This window comes from Balaenoptera borealis, assembly GCF_965194805.1.
Source record: "Balaenoptera borealis genome assembly, chromosome: 9".
NCBI lineage: Eukaryota > Metazoa > Chordata > Mammalia > Artiodactyla > Balaenopteridae > Balaenoptera > Balaenoptera borealis.
The window spans coordinates 30,559,959-30,581,291 of record NC_138873.1 but is presented as its reverse complement, the minus strand read 5'-3'; the positions used below and the strand labels follow the sequence as shown (position 1 = coordinate 30,581,291).

Sequence of the window (21,333 nt, the reverse complement as noted above, 5' to 3'; positions counted from 1 at the left end):
AGTTGTACTTAGTGGAGATAGGAAAACATTTATCACAGAACTTTATTTGAGGAACCAAATGTTTGGGGAATTCTCAGACTATTAAGCAAAGTGTAAATCTGAGAAAGAAAACTTTAGCTGACGCAAGAGAGGCAAAAGAGTGACCTCTTAGTCTATCTTCTTATTTGATGTAAATATGTTTACAGAGCTGGCATCATGAGTAAAAACCAAACAATCATTTATCTGGAAGGTTTCAGAAATCTCAGAAAAACCATTCAACTAACAAACATCACACCTCAACTCTGGTTGGCTGATACAAGAAAACTCTTAAATACTCATTTTGTTTGTCCCTTAATGATTAATTTCAAATTTTAGAGTTATGAGTAAATTACATACATAGAATAAATTAAGATTCTGTGTCAACAGAGGGTATAATACTGGATGAAGCCAACTTTTTTCTTAGCAGTAAGAATTCTTTTGCTTGTGTTTGTTCGTGGCCTTTGTCATCTATTTTCACTGAATTGTGAGCATACGTTATAAACAGTCCTTATGACCTTAATTTCTTCAATGATTGGAGCTGACCTGATGCCTCCCTGGTATGTTGCAGGCTCACCATAAAACCTTACTGCCAAAAACGCCTTTCTTGCTATAGGTGTTACTAACAGCGTACAATAGTGGATTCGGGGATTTCATAAAAAGAAAATTTTTTAACCATGGGGGCAAACATAGGTTTGTCAAATGAGATCCTTGTTAAAATCTTTTGTCTATTATTACCATATTTTCATAAAAGAAAAGAACATCTTAATTCTGGAAATTTAGTAAGGACATGATTTTAGACAAAAGACAGTCTATTAAATTGAGTAAGTATTCCATAATGAAAAACTCACTACATTGTGTTTATTTTCTCACTTTATAATGATTCTGTAAAAAGTTTGTCACAGCCAACACTAATCCTCAGACTGGGAGGATTTGGGAATCCCTGAGTTAGATGGTCAAGACACCATTAGTTTGAGAAAATAACATTAAAATGCTTAAATTTTAAGATACAACTTTAGAAATTGTTTTTCCCTTGCTGGTTTAAAAATGTTGCATTCAAATCAGTTAGTTATCTTTCCTCTCTCCCTTCCTTGAACAAATGTTCCTAGAGCAACTATTCTGACCCAGGTCCTATGGCAGGTGCTGGAGATAAGTGAGCCCCTGCCCATAGAAGCTCACAGCCAGGGCTTCTGAGCTCATTTCTCAGTTTCAAATACATTATTCTCCTAAATTTTCACTGTACTATATGAACTTTAAGTTTTTAAATTCCTTTTTCTTAAAGATCTAAGGCAATGGTTCTTAGAAGAAATGTAATCCAAAGAACCTGGGTTGCAGTTTGAAATTGCAGATTTCTGAGTCTCAGTCCAATCAATTCCAAATAATTCGAAGGCAGTTACATCAGCCTGGGTAGTAGCCCATAAGCTAAGTCTAGTTAGCAGTTTCAGGACAAATTTTTAAATAACTTAACTGTTAAAATATTTTTCTGTTCATAAAAAATACATATTTATTGCCAGAATTAAACCCGTACAGGCACATCTGCTTCAACTTGGCTGGGGATAAAATTATGAGTCCCCATGTTGCTGCATATTCCCCCCCCCCCCCCCACTTCCTGAAATAAGAAAGAGAGTGGAGTTTGTAGCCAGAACAGACTTGGACTAAAATCTGTCTCTGTCATTAGCTCTATCCCCTTGGGTACCTTATTATCCCTGATTCTTCTATTCCCCTAAAAAAACGTGCATTGAATGACTTCCCTGTGCCAGGTGTACCCTGAGTACAGGGTACAATGATGAATAAGACACAGTCTCTTAACTTCCGCAATCTACACTCCACTGTGAACACAACCAAGGAGTGTACTGATGGGAAGGGCAAGACATATTTGGAGAGTTCAGAGAAGACCCCTATCTGGTCTTAGGGGACTTAGATAGCTTCCTGGAGAGGTAACCCTCAAGATAAGTCTTTTAAAATGAGTAAATGTCAGCCAGTTAAGGGAGGTGGGGTTGCGGGGAAGGGGGCTTTTCAGGCATGGCGGCTGCAGGAGCAAAGACACAAAGAGGGAAAACACAGGAACCACGAGGAAAGCTGGGACTTGAACCCAGGCTTGTCTGGTTCCAAAGCCTGAGGACGTCCCTCTGTGCAGGGAGCTTCAGAACTTTGGCTCTACACCAGCATGCCTCAGGGCTTACACAAGGTGCTCGCCCAAGTTCATTAGCTAGGTAGACAACAAATAGTTACTGTGCAGATAGATATCAATAGTATATATGTAGAACTGTAGAATAGAATATGTAGTTACTTTATGTATATGTATTTTTATAGAAATTATTTTTAAAGAAATAAAAATTCCCACACTCTTTCAAATATACTAAATGCCAAACATTGCACATCACAGACTAATGCGATAATGTATCACCAGGTTAACTTCTTTCTGCATAGACCTTGGAATAAATCTTCTACTATTCTTTTGTATAATTTTAATTGTAGAATTTATTAGAATTTATTTTCTTGACATAGGGCCTTCGTGTCCATGCTATTTCTATTTCTATTACAGCTCCCCCTCAGCAGTCAAGGTTGAGAAACACTACTTTAACACACTGCATTGTGAAAATATTGACCAATAAACAAATGTTAGCGCTTATCGTCGCAGTTAATGCTTATCTGACTGGTATATTTATGAAGAGGAAAGTTTGCCATTGATAAGCCATTGTGAGTGGCTGAATTTAAGCTTCTAAATCACTTTAATTGATAAATATGCTGAGAACTTTTAATTTGTGTGATTTCTTCCTCCTGAAAAAAATCAAAGGCAAAAACAAATTAGATGCTGAGGTTGATATGACTTTACAGTAGAACTAGCCTCAATGGAACGCTCTAACCAAATCAGAATGTTGGTGCAACATAAATTGACTGGGAGCTTAGAGACTTGGGAAAGAGGTTTTAGGAGGAGGAGGAATGTGGGACAGAAGGTCAGGACCTGGCAAAGACAAATTTACTTTCTCTTAATACCTGTTTACAGTTGACCATGTGCTCAATGACCTGTGTTGAAACACTTTGGGAAATGTATATATACTTTATCTTAAAAAAAAATCTTCAGTCTGATTCTTACATCACCTAGCTTATTTGAGTGCAACATTCAAAGTATCTCTCTGAATAATTCTTTCTTTGGTACACTTTAGAGTCTGCTAAATTTGAAAATATAAATCATTCTTTAAACACTTAAGTTAATGTTCACACTCTGGTTGACAATGTACAATTAACCAAACTGATTCACCAGAATCCACCAATCTACAGGAGTTTATATGGTTTGCTTTACTTTTTTGGCCAAAATTATTTATGACTCTCCAAAGATTGGATTATTGACTTCAATAACCAAGCTGAAAATCAGGATGGAACTTCCATTTCACTGATCTCTTAAGATGGCAATATTATTATTATAAAAAAATCAGTTCCAACAAACTCCTTGCTAATACATTTATTTTTATCTCTTCTTGAGTGGAAACTTATATGAATACTTCTCTTTGAGAGGACAGTGGAATATGAGACTGTTTTGAATGAACGTTGTCTGGACTAGGAAAGGACAGTCATGTCGTGTTGTTGCAATTGCTTTCTTGGTGTTTACCGTAATATTGTATGTCAAGTTAAAGTTCTTTTCTTGCATGCAACCAAAAACTACTCCTACAGAGAATTCATTAGAAGACTATCATCTGGGACTCATGGAATCCATAAGAGAATGGATAAGTCAGTTTGGAAATGAATGCTTGGGTATCTCTGGAGTCTGGGAAGCAAGAATTCCAACAACACCAAGAGCAGTCAGGTCACAGTCTTACCACATGGATAGGATGAAAACCCACATTTTTCGTTTGTTTGTTTTCTGCTAAAAAATCACTGTCTTTTTCCCTTCACTTAAGATTCAATTTCCAAAGAAAGACCTTCTGAAAGTTTTAGTGTAGGTTATCCACCCATCTGTTTAGTTAAGGGGAAAGGCAGAAAGCCAGTCTCTTCATTACAGTTCCAACAGTTTATCCCTAGTTGGGATGGGAAAGTTCTCAGAAGCTAATTGGATTCCAGTTGGGCAATGGATTCTGGGCAACCAAAAGACCAAAATACCTTCTGCATGAGGGAATGGTAGCTAGAATAAAGCTGGGAATAGGGAAAGACAAAGTTGTTTCTTCTTGTTTTGCTAAGAGGATGGGTTATGGGTTGTCTTTTATTATGAGTATTAAAAACAGAGGTTACAAAGAGAAATAGGCTATAGGGGATTTAGTACTAAGTAAAAAAGGTAGAATTATCTGAGTCATGAACTTGTCCCGAGAAAAATGTGGGCTCAATATTAAAACCTGAATAGTAATTTAAAATAGATATGACAAGGATGACTCTTATCAACACTATCAATATCAATATTGCTCTAGAAATTCTGACTAATGAAGTATGCAAAGAATGTAAATAAGAATAACTATTGGAAAGGAGATAAAATTTAGCATTATTTGAGGATAATATGACTATATAATGAAAACCCAAACAGGTCAACTGAAAAACTAAAATAAATTTTACTGTACACCAGCAATAATAATTACATAGAAAATATAATGACCTAAAAAAGATATATTCATAATAGGCAAAGCACACACACACATACACACACACACACACACACACAAAAGTACAAAACATCTAAGAATGTGTGGGAGCAAATGAAGAAAACCACAGAAACTTGCTCTAAGGTACAGAAAACTGTCTAAATGCTTTTGTTCTTTCTAAAAATTTATCAAAATGGTTTCACAAGTAGAAAAAGCCAAGGTAGTTTTTGAAACTAGGAGTGATTAGGGGCAACTTGTCTTACCATCTACTAAATGAAAAGGTTTTAAAAATGTTTTTAAAATCTACTAGAACAAAAATCTAGTCAGATTAATGGAACTAAATATACAGTCCTGAAACAGACTATAAAAGGTGGAAGGGTTTGTGAACAGAAATGTATATACAGGAACATGCATTTTAGTTTCATTTAAAATTAGCTGCCTTACCCTAACTTACCCATGAGCATAAGTCACAGTTATTAAATAGATAAATTCAAATCCCTGGTGCTACTCAATGTAATAAAAACGACATGAAGTCTGGATGAGAAACAGCTGAACTGCAAATGGGTACTTATGATTAAGAATGTTGGCCCACTTCTATAAGGGGATCTTACTTGAAACCACTATTTTTCCTCTTTTTTCTTTTGTATATGACACCTTAATAGATATGGCATACACTGTGTCCGATTATACCTCTTCTTATGCCTCATGTTTAGCTGCTTTGATGGATCGCTGCTTCTCTTTCAGTGTAGCCTGGAGCCCAACAAGTGAATTTGTTTTACTTCATACGGCTTGTGTTTTGAGTCCTACCACACCAGCCACGACCTTGAAATATGGTGAAATCCTTCCAGATATTTTCATGAGCTTCAGTAACAGGTAACAGGAATTAATTTCTATTGTTTGAAAAAAAAGGAATCAAAATGAACTGAGTGGTCAACGATGGGAAAATGGTTAACAAAAAATTTTATGCATCCATACAATGTAACATTATACAGTCACCAAAAAATGAAGTTTCTAAGAATTTTGAATGATATGGTTCTTTCAGGAAGTGAGCTCTGAGTGATATTTTAATTTTATTTTGTTTCTATGTGATATATTATTTTTATTTTTTACTTTATTTTCTAAATTTCCTACAAGTATGAAAATCAGAAAAAACATATTTTAAAAATATAAAAATCAAGAGATTTAAGAATTAGAATATATAAATAAGAATTAGTGATATATAGCAAATTATGTGTAAACAATTACTTAATAGTAACATTTAATGTATACTTTTAGTTGATTTTACAAAAAGGCATATATATTCAAGCAAATGAATGACAAATCTCTTCTAATTTGCAGCCCCAAATGTAGCCTCTTAGTTTCCACCACTGAACAACTGAGTAAGGGACCACTGTCAATATCATGGCAGTTCATGTAGGGGCAGGAGAAGTTCTTTAAAATACAAGTCCCTAAATTCTGGGCTTGTAAAGCTTCAATATGTATAATAAGAATGGCAAATAGGAAGCAAGATATAAGCATCATATCTAACTACACAATCTTTGACCCTAATACTTGATAAAAGCCCCTGTAGCTGGTGCATGTGGTTGATATTATGTTGTGTTCATAAATATGATCACCAACTGTTTGGCAAAACAGTAAAGTCTAATAATTCTATGAATTTAATTCTAAAAATAACTTACATCTAGATGAATCTTTTTGGAAAATTTTACCAAATAGAATCATCTTCAGTGCTCTTCTGAACCAGGGATAGAAAAATGCATAAACCATTGGATTTAAAGTGGAATTCAAGTAGCCAAACCAAATCAATGCATCGTTCAGGATGGGTGGAATAGTATAGTCCAGGAAAGGATCCATGACCGTGCAGACAAAGAAAGGACACCAGCATGTTAAGAAAACTCCCATCACAATCCCTAAAGTCTTCGTAGCTTTCCTTTCTTTGCTTCGTGAAATTCCATTTTTCTCTTCCAACCCAATTCGAAACTTCTGATTTGCATCATTAATTGATCTTGCCTGCCCTTTCGCTATGAAATATATTCTACAATAGATGCATATCATAATAGAGCCAGGTATATAGAAAGAAGTCATAAAGGCCAGAACCCCAGATGTTTTGCTGAAGAAGACAGAGCAACTCCCTATGCAGTGAATGTGTTTGTAATACATCTCTTCAGCTCCTTTGAAGTTTAGCTCCAGAAAGATCATTCCAAATGCAAAAAGAGCAGGAATACTCCAACTAATGAAGATCATCACAAAAATAACCAAGATGTTGATCTTAGTTTTGTATCTCAGTGGGTCACACACAGCATAGTAGCGGTCAATGGAAATGAAGGATAAATGAAAAATTGATGCTGAGCTCAGCATAATATCAGTGCTGGTGTGAATTTTACAGAAGACTTCTCCAAAATACCAGCAGTGCTCAACGGATCTCACCATACTATAAGGCATGACCAGGCACCCCAGCAGAAAGTCCACAGTGGCCATGGAATGAATGAGCCAATTAGTTGGGGTATGAAGTTGCTTGAAGTGTGATATAGAAATAATAACTATTAGATTGCCAACCACTGTGGTCAGAATTATGAGCACCATTAAACTGTACAGGGAAGCACGGACATCATTCGACCAGCTGGTTTTCACACAGGAGATATTAATTATATTGTGGCAAAAGGACATCATTCCTGAGGGCTATGCACTAGTTATTATCTTTTCCTTTGTGTGTTGAGGAGTCTTTCTTCGAAATCCATGATCAGGCTGGAGTTCCTTCTTTTATTTCCATATATGTATCCCAGAAACCTGGGAGGAAAAAAGAAAGGAAATCATCAGCAATTTGATTCTTCTCACTTTTAACACATTTACCTATTACTTCCTGCTGAAAAATGATTATTTTGGAAAGAGCTTTTATTTCCAAGTTTAGTTCAGTTGTTCAGCTCTACAATTATTTTTAACATCTACTTGATGCTGGTCACTGTGCTGGAAATGCAAAGCTGAATTATTCGTTTGAAATATATGATTCTGTAATTCTGTAATACTCAGCTAAATTCTCGAATTTGCAATACATTTTTCAATACACGTATAATACATATTATGTGTAATATATAATATGTTATATAATTATGTATTATAAATATAAAAAGAGGGGGAGAGAGAGAGTTTGGAGGAAGAATGTAAATTCTGGCTATCAATGAACAACCTGTCACTATATTGTGAAAATGCTGGAAAATAACAAGTCTTAGAATTCCAGGAGTCTCCCCTCCTCTTTGGCTCTTATTCCCTCTGGGCTGACAGTTTAGATCAAGACCACATAGAAATTAAACTTATCCAAAACTAGAATTGGAGGAATAAGATATTTAGGAACTAAAATGCATATTTTAGTAAATTTGAAGTATCTCTCCCCCTAATCCCTTTCTGCCTTCTCTTCTCAGGAGGAAACACATTCATATCAAGTACATCTGTGAGATTTATTTCAATAAACACCCAGGCTCACTTTATGACAGAACAAATTGCAGACTAAATCTATTTATATTATCTGAACTCTGTAATATTTGAATTATAATTAAAATTTTGCTAAAAGAATGATGGAGTTTTTACTATGAAATTTGTGTTCACTCAACTAAACTATCATTTAGAGTTATAAATCTTCTACTTGGACTTTTTTTCCTCACTATTTCCCCCCTTTTCTTCTTTCTCTTACTTTTGCTGTTGACATTAAAGGAACCAAGCAACACACCTGTAATCAGTGTTTAGAAGTGTTTGCTAATAATTACTACCAGTCAAGAAAACATTCCTACCTGATATCACATTGAGTAGCTTTACTCAGCGGGAACTAGGGTCCAAAAATAAGTAAGGGAAGACGGGGGGAAAAAAACTGGTTGTTCAGTTTTAGAAGACTACCTTCATAGATGATGAAAAAGTCATCTGACAACTTTGTATGCCGTGTTCTTCATTCCCAGATAAAAACCAAATGGCTTCCTCCTCATAATGGTACATCTGGTTTTAGAGAAATAGAGCCTGAAGCATGGTATCTGGGAAATTACTGATAATACCAATGACATTTCAGAAGAGTAAGTTGTCTGACCAACTTTAAGAACATTACACATAATTTTTGTGCAAGTATTTTTTGTTATAATTTATTTTTAAATAGATTGACTTGCTTAAATAAATGCCCTATGGTGATATTGAGTTGAGTGCTTATCTAAAAACATGACATAATAGTGTTTTTGTTTCTTTTCTTCCAGCTCTAAAAATTTAGCTAGCTAGAAATGATTACTCTCTGTATATAAAAATTACCAAGTTGAACATACAATAGTAATAAGGAAAGTTAATAAATCTCTCTTTAATTACCTAGCTAAGCAAACAGTTCTGTGCAAATGATCTAATCACCTAATGTTTGAAAATGACATATGATTTAAAAATATATTGTTAAGTGTTATAGTTTAAAGTAGATCTGTCTAGCACGACAGGAACTCACTGGTTGAGTGGCACCAACTTCCCAATAATGGGCCATCAGCGCTAATTTCACCATGCCCTTTGTCTCTGGCTCCTTCAACCACCCACCTCTAATGGTTCAGACTCTCAATCCCAAACTTTTCTATACAATTCCTAATGTGAACCCATCTCCCTATCTGCCTACCCATTACCCGCCCCTCCCCCAAACCCTTCAAAGTGTGCCCTCCGGAACTCATGGTCATCACCCTACTTCCTCAAGCTCTTTACTAAATGCTTCCCTCTCTTTGTTCTAACTAAAAGTGTCTTTCCCCTGAGGATATCTCATCCCCTACAGACTTGTCAAAGGCAGCTGTTTTCTCAACTGTATCCCTAGCTACCCTTTATATTACAGGACTTGGAGGAAAACTAAGCATCCTCTTGTACTCATTGACATTGCGGATAATTTTCCCTCTTTCTTTCCTAACCTCCACCCCTTGCAAACTCTGAAGTTCTGTGTTCAAACTATACCTCTTCTTGCTGCAGACCTCAGACTTCCAAGTCATTTCTCTCTGTCTCGAAGATGTTAACTCCTAGTCTACCGTCACTTTCTCCAAGGCTACTCCTGCCAAAATTCTTGATAATTTTCTTGTCCACATAAATGATCCAATAATGGACTTTCAACTCTTTAACCCTCTGTCTTCCAACAAGCATGTCCTCCACTCCATTTCATCTCACACTTTCATAGCCATCCCCAGAATCTGCCATTATCGATAATGAAGCCATTCCAAATGATTAATTTCAAGTTCCACCCTCTGTCTTCCCAGCCCATGCCACTAGTGCTCTATTTCCAACACTTGTTCAACCTGCTTGAAGCCCATAATTCATTTATTTTATCACCTTTTCACTGTTCCTCATTTACTTACACTCACCTCTTTACCTAGTGTAGATTCCAAAATTTTTTAGTATTATTTTAAACTCTCTCCCATTAATACACTTTTCTGGCTAAACTTGACCCCTTGTTAAATGGAGTTGGCCTCTTACTGTACTCCTACACACGTGCAACTGAATATGATGGAGAAAAACACACAATCAGCCTCAGATTAAATTCATGACAGGTATGAACCATTTGAACTGCTCAAGAATCCTACCCAGTTCCCTATGACTTTCATTCTCCCACTCTTTGAGATGACTATTTCATACCACCTCCCTCCTTCAATCTCAAATACTTTCCTCATCCTCATTCTCAGTTAATGACATTGTATCTTGTTTCACTGAGAAAATAGATGCAATCAGAAGAGAATGTCCATATTCCCACCTCTACCCCTACACCAGCTTACATCTGTTCATATACTCAACCTTCCCTCTTATTACTACAATTGAACTGACCATCTCCCATCAGAGCCGCCCCTTCATATGTGTCCTATAGGCACCCTTTCATGCCTGTTCAAGAATATACCCTCCAATTCTCCTCTATCCCTTGAATCTTCAGTTCTCTTCTAAATAATTACCTCTAGTATTCAAAAAATGTAGTAATATTCCCTCTTAAAAAGAATTATTTTAAACCCACATCTTTCAATTATCACCTTATTTCTCCACTTTATGAAAAAAGAAAACCTCTTTGAAAGAGTCATGTAGACTCCTTGTCTTCAGTTATTCTCTTCCTAACCTTTTGAATCCACTCTAATGAGACTTTTGTCATTAACACTTCACCAAAACAATCTTAACCATATTGTTCTATATTACTAAACCCAATGGTAAACGCTCAGTCTTCATCTTGATGACCCCTCAGTTACTTCTTGAAACAATTTCTTCCTTGGCTCCAACTCACCTCCCTCTTGGAGCTCTGTTAACTCACTAGCTCCTCTTTATAGTCTCATTACTGGTTCTTCCTCAACTCACCGGCCCTAAGGCTAGTCCTTGGTTCTCTTCTCTATTTACAGCTTCTCCCTAGGTTATTTCTTATAGTCTCATGACTTAAAAAAAAATGTCTCAGATGAATACCTCCAGCCTTGACTTCCCCCCTTGAACTCTGAACTAAAATTTCCTGCTGCCTGGAGAATATCACCACTTATCATGTCTAAAGCCAAGTCTCTAATCTCCCCCATAATATGTGTTCAACTCCTCTTCCTCCCTAGCGTCTAGAAATGGCAACTCCATTCTTGAAAATCTTCAGTCCCAAACACTGAAGTAATTCTTTACTTCTCTCTCTCACACTCAACAATATAGCCAATCCATCAGTAAATACCTTGACTCTTCATTGAAAGTACGTCCAGAATCAGACCATTTCTCATCACTTGTACTATAGCCATAAACTTATCACTAACCACTGTCAAATTCGTAGCCTCCCAACTGGTTTCCTGACTTCTCATCCTTTTTTCCCCTTCCTTTTTGATTTACTTTTAGTGTCTTGACTTAACATATAGCTTTTAAGCCAAGAAGGGGTGAATTGTTTCCCTCCTCACTACTCTTTCATAAAATGTAAGGAACGTGAATGAATTCTGTGGAAGGTGTGGAGAGTATGTTCAATAGAAGATGTTGACAGAGGAGAAGATTGTTCTGTTTACAACCAGGTGTGAGAATTCATTATAAAGCAAAAGGAAAGGAGGTCCACAGTGTCTTTTGAAAAAGGCAATCATGGAGTCGGGAGAGGAAAGTCATAGCCTTTTAAAAACCAAGCTGCAATCACTGGTGTCCAGGGGAATAGAGCCTGGGAGAGGCAGAAGCTGTACAGGCTTAGACGAGGAATTCCGCAGCATGCCCAACCCTTACAGGAGAATGTCACCTGAGTTCCAAAGCGGTTTTAGGGAGAGGTCAAGATCTCTGCCCCTTACCATGAGGAAATGGGAAGCCCTTCAAGGAAATGACAGCAGAATGGCCTGGAGTTGCAATAGTGTAGAACCTTCCACCAGGTATAGGTACTTGTATGTCCTTACCCGAATGCACAAGCTAAACAGACATACAAAAGTAGTCCCCAAGCAGAAAATGTGGAGCAGTTAATTTCCTGGGGGTTCAAGGCAGAGGCCACTTGATACCTTAAAGGAAACTAAGAATAAACAACTGTTTATCTGGGAGAAGACCAATCCAGGTAGAGGGGTCAGCAAGTGCAAAGGCCCTGAGGTGGGAGCATGCCTAGTATGTTTGCAAAATAGCAGATGTCAATGTGGTTGGAGCAGAACAAGCAAAGCAGAGAAAAATCGATGGAGAGGCCAGAGAAGCTGCACAGGGCTGCACTGAATAGGGCCTACAGTAAGAATTTCAGCTTTGCCTTTGAGTGAGAAAGGAAAACATTGGAGGGTTTTGAATCCAGCAACATGCTCTGACAGATTCTAACAGAGTCACTCTGGCTGTTGTGTTGATAACAGGGGCAGAGGGCAAGGACAAAGTGAGATGATTAGGAAGCTGCTAAAATAACCTGGTGAAAGAAGATGGTGGTTTGGACCAGGGCAGTGGTCAAGTTTGGATATGTTCTGAAGGTACAGCAGGCAGGATTTGCAGATAGACTGAACATGTGTTGGGAGAAAGTTATCAGGGGAAATAGCAAGGCTTCTGGTCTGGGCAGCTTGAAGGGTGGAGGTCCCATTTACTGAGATGGGAAGATGGCGGTTAGAGAAGGGTAAGAAGCAGGAGAAAGTCAAGAGTTCAGTTTTGAACTTGGAGGCTGGGGCTGTGTGCTGAATAGCATGGCCTTTAGTACCCAGCTGCCTCTGTTTAAGTCTGGGGTGGGCCATTCACTAGTTCTGTGGCCTTGGACATTCTACCCAACCTCTTGGGGCCACAGTTTGATAATGTGGAAAAAAAGTCTATTTCCTGGGCTTTTATGAGGCTGAAATAAGTTAATATTTGTAAAGTGCTTATAACAGTATCTTGTACATAGTGTTTATCACATAAATAAATATCCAAGGGGAACGTTAAGGGTGTGTTGAGGGAAGGTATAAGAACCATCACGAGGCTTTTTGAAGACTACATGTATATTTAAATCAATATAAAAAAGATATACTCTAGACTGTCACTATGGGCAGAGGGAGGAGGGGGGTGAAGGGTGAACAAAAAATAAGATGAGGGCTTCCCTGGTGGCGCAGTGGTTGAGAGTCTGCCTGCCAGTGCAGGGGACACGGGTTCGAGGCCTGGTCTGGGAAGATCCCACATGCCGCGGAGCAACTGGGCCCGTGAGCCACAACTACTGAGCTTGCGTGTCTGGAGCCTGTGCTCCGCAACAAGAGAGGCCGCGATAGTGAGAGGTCCGCGCACTGCGATGAAGAGTGGCCCCCACTTGCCACAACTAGAGAAAGCCCTCGCACAGAAACGAAGACCCAACACAGCTATAAATAAATAAGTAAATAAATTTTAAAAAAAAAGAAGATGAAATGGAACAAACAGAAATAGTGTGTCATAAGGGAATAGACGGCTTTATTCACTGCTATGGCCCCAGGGCCTGGAAAATGTGTACTGAGCACAAAAATGAATAAAGGATTGAATGAATGAACAAATAAACTGAGGGGGTCATTAGCTCAATTCTGTGCTCCCTGGGGCCAATAAAAATTAAGGCACATACACATAGCATGGATCTGATTCCAAAGATAAAGGAAAAATCTTATAGGCATTCAGATAGAAATTCCTTGATTGCGGTGATGGTATCACAGGTGTTTTGATAAGTCCAAACTCATCAAATTGTACACATAAATTATGTGCAGTTCTTTGAATATCAATTATAACTCAATAATGCTGTTTTTAAAAAATAAAAAAAGGAGGATCAGCCTAACATAGGGATTCTCATCTGTAATCTTGGAAGCCAGAGGGCAGTGGAATGAGCTTAGAAACTATTAAGGAAATAGGATGGCAACTCCACAATCCTATATTCGGCCAAAATAGTAATCATATGAAGGCAGAAAAAGGACAGCAAATATATGTCTATGACCACCTTCTGAAAGTCTCTAGAACATATCCTAACAATATAAAAATTAAATCAAAACAAAAATTTCTAAATAGCAAAAGATTAAGAGTAAAAGCAACAATATTGAGTAATATTATCTAAATTGGGATTTAGTTTATATCAAAAAGAATTATGATAATATGACACAATACAATGCTGTTAAAAAAGGATTTTTGAAATGGAAAAAGCGAATGTCAAGAAAACACATAATATTAACCTGGAATTTAAATTTTCAACTGTGTATAAAATAGATAACTAGTAAGAACCTGCCACATAAAAAAACATTAAATTAAATTAAAAAAATTATTTTCAACTATGTCAATAACCCCTAGTTGTTAACAGCATTGGTGAATAGCTGGCAAGTTAATCTTCTTGACCGGATTGTAAGATGCATAGCTAATCATTTAATTTTGGAAAATTTCTCCAGCTGTATTTTTTGAAGTTTAAAATGCCAAATTGTTTGATCCAGCAAATGTTTGGTGCAATGATTTTCATGACAGCAACAAAAGTAAAAAGTAAAATTGTCTGAACTTATATCAGACACATAAACCTCAGTAGATATATGCTCAACAAGATGTCAAATTGGAAGAGTTGGTTCTTTTTATAATAAGACATAGAAAGATGTCAATGAGATCCTGTCAAGTAAAGAAAAAAAATTGCAGTGTTTTAAAATACCATGTACAGGGGCACACACACACACACACCTACACACACACAGAGGCACACACATTAAAGCAGGAAGTCATTCAGAAATGTGCCAGGATTTTTCCCACCAAATACTATTTGTGCAAATAAGATTTTAGTTCTGTAGTTTAGTATATAGTAACAATAAGATACAGTTTAATTTTAAAACCTGAAAAATCTCCATGAAGACTCCTTTATTACATTAAAACCAGCCAACAAACACAACATGGAATTTTCTTCTTCATTTACAAGGAAAGGAGATTTTAAAAAATCATGTTTCAACTTTTCAAACTTTCTAGCTTCACACAGGTGAATTTTTAATAAAAGTGAAATATTTTTAAAAGCACATGTAAAGCAAACTATTTAAAAATATGTAACTATTTTTATCCTCTCCTACTAATATGACAGAAGCCTTGTGAATCTTCCCAATAAATAATCCTAAATTTTAATGTATGAATAAGTATGAAACCATTGATAGGTCTTATTCTCTCGAGCACTCTCCCTGTAAAAGATTACCTGGGCCTCCAGGCTAGTCTGTGTGATTTGGCGAGGCCGTTCATCACCTTCAGACCTACCTTTTCAGGAAAGGGTTACAGAGCGAGTGGATGAGCAGAAACACAACCTTTGGGAGGAAGCCGTCTGCACGTGTCCCCCGTACACCTGCTGCAGCTGGAGCCACTGCGGCTCTATGATAGACCGCAGTTAACGCAGACAGAATGACGCAGAAATTAAAATCTGAAAAAGATAAGCTGATAATAAATCTTTCTGAAACAAGGTAACAGTATACCATTGAGAAAGATAAGTGGAAGGTGCTTTTATTCTAAACCAGCATCAGGAAGCTAGCAGTGAGCAAACTAGAGAAGGTAAATATTACCATTACTTTAAAAATAGTCTCAAGCGTGAACCTCCAGGAACCACAGTCATGGGTGTTAACAGCATATAAATGAAACCGCATGTCCATTAAAACTGCCTTAATTGTTGATTGATTTGAAAAAAAGTACTCCTGTATTAGACATCTGTACAATGCAGATAATAGCACTAAAAAAAAAAAAAACCTCACTTCCAAAATAGATGACTTGTACCTGACAAAGGAATATTTTTAAAAATCAGACTGTATTTAAACCCACTAACATCTTATAGTTAGAAAATAATTTAAGGCAGTGGCTTTCAAAATTTTTTAACCACGATAGGAAAAAAATGCATTTTAGATAATGACTCAATACACATGTAAGTACACATTTGTAACAGAAGCAAATGTTTTCATTAAAAATATCCTTACCTCATTCAATTCACTCTAATACTCTCTATTTTATTCTATTTCATTGTTTTCAAATGAGTAGGGTTCCCACCTCAATAATGTTACTAATCACAATTAGAAAAACATTACTTTAGAGATTATATGATCATACATATTTAGCCCACCAATTTTAAAATTCCTATATATAAAACTTCCAAAATGACCCTCTTTTTAGACAAGGAGCCAGTGCCTTCAGTATAGCAAAATAAATAGCTGAACAAGTGTAGTTTCTCATCTATTTCTATCTCTCTGTTATTCTGCCAAAGGAAATCATAGGATCATTATGACAGATTGATTATCGGTTCCAATTCTTACTCTCCTAGCATCTACACCTTTGTCTTTGCTTCACTGGGAGTGGAAGGTACTCCCCTGTCCTTTGAGCTCGAGCTTTGCCATTTGGCTTGTTTGGGCCAAAAGAATGTAGACAGAAATAAAAGTGTGCCAGTTCCAGCCTAGTCGTCAGGAGGGCTCAAGTGTTTGTGAATGTCCTCTGTGCCATCTGCATGAGGAGGACATGCCCTGGAGAAGCCCACTTGTCCAGGGAGGCTGAGAGGTGTGCAGAGCAGACTAGGGCATGGAGATATGCAGAATATGGCAGAGCCACCTTAGCTGACCCTACAGATTCATGAACTTAAGTGGCTATTATTTTAAGCTACTGAGTTTTGGGCTGGTTTGTTACACAGCATTTTCATGGGAATAACTAACTGAGTTAATTGTATTTCTGAAAGAAGCCACTGAAATCTATTACCCATTCTCTTGCCATGGAGAAATACTGACACCAGAGAAGTACTGACACCACACGATGGGCCACCTGTGATCTAAACAGCCATCGACAAAAGCTGCAACAGCACAAACAAAGAAAGCATAAAATAAAAATTACCCCATACTAGGTGAAGTTGACCTTTTACTAAGTAAATGTAACTCCATCTTCAGAAATTCCTAAATATTAAAGGTCAGTTCCAGAAATAACATCCAAGTTCACTTCTTATTAACAGTACATAGAAAGTATCATTCATCTTTCCAAAAATTAGTTCAATGTGTGCCTGACTCATGTGTATACCTGTCATTTTGTGAATGACCGAGAAAGCATAATGCCTCACATATTGGAGTTTATTAAGCTCCAGGAAATCAAAGATCTTATCTGCTTTGTTCACTACTGTCTCTCCATCACCTAAAATAGTGCCTGCAAACCATAAACACCCAATACACATTTGCTCACTGAACGATATTGATTTACTGATTAAACTTATTATTTTTTAAAATCAAAGTATTACATTGATATGGAACTCTCATAGCTCCACTTGTGTTAATTACTAAACTTCACCACCAGTCAATCTTATTTTCATTTTAGGTCTAGTTATTTTTTTCACCTGAAAATTTCTTTAACCAACAATGAATGGGTGCTAGGCTTGTGAGATGAAAGATAATTATGATTTTTTCTGCCAGGAATAGATAGCTAATGGTGAGACAGACATGCAAACTGATGGTCACATTACAATAGAGAGAATGCTAAACGGAAATATAAAGGCCGTGTTATGGGAGCACATAAGAGAGATCTTGAAAGCACATGTGGTACCCAGGAAAGGCTTCACATAGAAGCTGAATCTAGAAAGAAGATCTCAGAAAATTTCGCAAAAAGACTAAATTTAAAATGGCAAATATGCACAAAATCTTTTTATTTAGTCTTAATAAACTAATTTCATAGTGGAAAATTAAAGTCCTTTAATCAGTAACGATCCTGTTTTACATTTTTATTATCTTATTCCAGCATCCTTTTTATCAACAGAATTGTATTGAGCGTGTACTTCAAGCATTCAAAGTTTCTCCATTCTGTCAAACACACACACACTTAAAAAATATTTAAGCTAGCAAATGACTTTTTTGCCATTCTGTAATGCATTTATTTTTAATTTTTTATTGAAATATATCTGATATATAACATTGTGTAAATTTAAGGTGTAGAACATGTTGATTTGATACTCATATACTGTGATATGATCACCATTATAGCAATAATTGTCTTAATTCCCACAGTCCAAACAGAAAGCTAATTTTTCCTTTATCCCTTTTGTTGCCTTTGCAAAGAACAAAACTGAGCATCTCAATTTGTATTTGGAATAGCTTAATATCATTTTTATGACTGGCATGTTTATATGGGTATGTTGAGATTTTCAAAATATGTCTTTAAAATTATTTATATTATATGTGAATAGTACTAATTGAGCACTTATTATGAATAGAGTTATGCTAAATGCTTAAGTAATATTTTTACTTAATCCTCACAATAACCAAATGAAGTAGGTATCATTATTCCCACTTTACAGGTTATGATGAATTTGAGAGAGATCAAGTGGCTTTTCCAATATCATATTACCAAGAATGGCAAAACCAGAAATCAAACCAAAGCCATACTCTTAAAGAGGATTCTACACTGCCTCCAGAGACAAGCTTTATGATATCAGTAGCAGTTCATTACTGAAGATATCACAATCTCACATAACCACTTAAAGAAGAGAAGAAAAATGTAATGAAATGAACTGAGTAAAGGGAAAAAGGAGTAAGTAGAGAGAATTATTCTCAGTAACATGACTGCTTTCTCTCTATCCACATTTTCTTAGATATGAAAAAAAAGATCTTTAAGAGAGAAGAGAGTGTCTCCACTGAGATAAGCTTGAGCAGTGGGTCCTGATGATGGTGGAGGGGAAGATCTGCCCCCAGGGGACATTAGGCAATATCTGGAGACATTATTATTTATTACAACTGGGGGAGGGGGGCGGGAAGAGTGCCATGAGCATCTTGTGGGTAGAGGCCAGGGATGTTGCTAAACATCCTACTGTGCACACAGGACAGCCCCCACAACAGTTATCTAACCAAAAATGGCAATGGTACCAAGGTTAAGAAATCCTGGGTTAAAATGATACACTCAGTATTTATGAGTTTTAAGACTGTCTTAACTAATATTTGCGGAAAAAATAACTTCAAATTGCCTTCTTCCAGAAAAAGCGATACTTCAAGGAAAAGAGAGACTGCCTGAAATTATGGGCATGGGATAGGACTAGAAATAAAAGATAATAGAAGGCCTGAGATTGGTTCAAGATGGCAGAGTAGGACGTGCGCTCACTCCCTCTGGTGAGAGCACCGGAATCACAACTAACTATTGAACAATCATAGACAGGAAGACACTGGAACTCACCAAAAAAGATAACCCACATGCAAAGACAAAGGAGAAGCCACAGTGAGATGGTAGGAGGGGCGCAATCACAATAAAATCAAATCCCATAACTGCTGGGTGGGTGACTCACAAACTGAGAACACTTATACCACAGAAGTCCACCCACTGGATTGAAAGTTTCGAGTCCCACATCAGGTTTCCCAACCTGGGGGTCTGGCAACGGAAGGAGGAATTCCTAGAGAATCAGACTTTGAAGGCTAGTGGGATTTCATTGCAGGACTTCAACAAGACAGGGGGAAACAGAGACTGCACTCTTGGAGGGCACACACAAAGTAGTGTGCGCATCAGGACCCAGGGGAAGGAGCAGTGACCCCATAGGAGACTGAACCAGACCTACCTGCTGGTGTTGGCAGGTCTCCTGCAGAGGCAGGGGGTGGCTGTGTCTCACCATGAGGACAAGGACACTGGCAACAGAAGTTCTGGGAAGTAATACTTGGCGTGAGCCCTCCCAGAGTCCACCATTAGCCCCCAGAAGGAGCCTGGGTAGGCTCCAGTGTTGGGTCGCCTCAGGCCAAACAACCAACAGGGAGGGAACCCAGCCCCACCCATCAGCAGAAAAGTGGATTAGTTTTACTGAGCTCTGCCCACCAGAGCAACACCCAGCTCTACCCACCACCAGTCCCTCCCATCAGGAAACTTGCACAAACCTCTTAGATATCCTCATCCACCAGAGGGCAGACAGCAGAAGCAAGAAGAACTACAATCCTGCAGCCTGTGGAACAAAAACCACATTCACAGAAAGATAGACAAGACGAAAAGGCAGAGGGCTATGCACCAGATGAAGGAACAAGATAAAACTCCAGAAAAACAACTAAATGAAGTGGAGATAGACAACCTTCCAGAAAAAGAATTCAAAATAATGATAGTGAAGATGATCCAGGACCGAGGAAAAAGAATGGAGGCAAAGATCAAGAAGATGCAAGAAATGTTTAACAAAGACCTAGAAGAATTAAAGAACAAACAAACAGAGATGAACAATACAATAACTGAAATGAAAACTACACTAGAAGGAATCAATAGCAGAACAACTGAGGCAGAAGAACGGATAAGTGACATGGAAGACAGAATGGTAGAATTCACTGCTGTGGAACAGAATAAAGAAAAAAGAATGAAAAGAAATGAAGACAGCCTAAGAGACCTCTGGGACAACATTAAACGCAACAACATTCTCATTATAGGGGTCCCAGAAGGAGAAGAGAGAGAGAAAGGACCCGAGAAAATATTTGAAAAGATTATAGTCAAAAACTTCCCTAACATCAGAAAGGAAATAGCCACCCAAGTCCAGGAAGCACAGAGAGTCCCATACAGGATAAACCCAAGGAGAAACATGCTGAGACACATAGTAATCAAATTGGCAAAAATTAAAGACAAAGAAAAATTATTGAAAGCAGCAAGGGAAAAACGACAAATAACATTCAAGGGAACTCCCATATGGTTAACAGCTGATTTCTCAGCAGAAACTCTACAAGCCAGAAGGGAGTGGCATGACATACTTAAAGTGATGAAAGGGAAGAACCTACAACCAAGATTACTCTACCCAGCAAGGATCTCATTCAGATTCGATGGAGAAATCAAAAGCTTTACAGACAAGCAAAAGCTAAGAGAATTCAGCACCACCAAACCACCTCTACAACAAATGCTAAAGGAACTTCTCTAAGTTGGAAACACAAGAGAAGAAAAGGACCTACAGAAACAAACCCAAAACAATTAAGAAAATGGTCATAGGAACATACATATCGATAATTACCTTAAACGTGAGTGGATAAAATGCTTCAGCCAAAAGACACAGGCTCACTGAATGGATACAAAAACAAGACCCATATATATGCTGTCTACAAGAGACCCAGTTCAGACCTAGGGACACATACAGACTAAAAGTGAGGGGATGGAAAAAGATATTCCATGCAAATGGAAATCAGAAGAAAGCTGGAGTAGCAATACTCATATCAGATAAAACAGACCTTAAAGTCAAGAATGTTACAAGAGACAAGGAAGGACACTATATAATGATCAAGGGATCAATCCAAGAAGAAGATATAACAATTATAAATATATATGCACCCAACATAGGAGCACCTCAAAACATAAGGCAACTGCTAACAGCTATAAAAGAGGAAATCGACAATAACACAATAATAGTGGAGGACTTTAACACTTCATTTACACCAATGGACAGATCATCCAAACA

At 37.3% G+C, this 21,333-nt stretch overlaps 1 protein-coding gene across 1 annotated transcript; it reads right to left on the bottom strand.

Moving 5' to 3' along the window:
- Positions 1-1,615: 1,615 nt before the first annotated feature.
- On the bottom strand, positions 1,616-20,883 carry LOC309635340 (trace amine-associated receptor 1). The gene is made up of 2 exons (XM_082406388.1): positions 15,192-20,883; positions 1,616-7,370 (listed from the first exon to the last, which is right to left on the bottom strand). Exon 2 carries the CDS (start codon positions 7,251-7,253, stop codon positions 6,234-6,236), a length of 1,020 nt encoding a protein of 339 aa, XP_082262514.1. The 5' UTR covers positions 7,254-7,370; positions 15,192-20,883; the 3' UTR covers positions 1,616-6,233.
- Between the last annotated feature and the right edge of the window lie 450 nt (positions 20,884-21,333).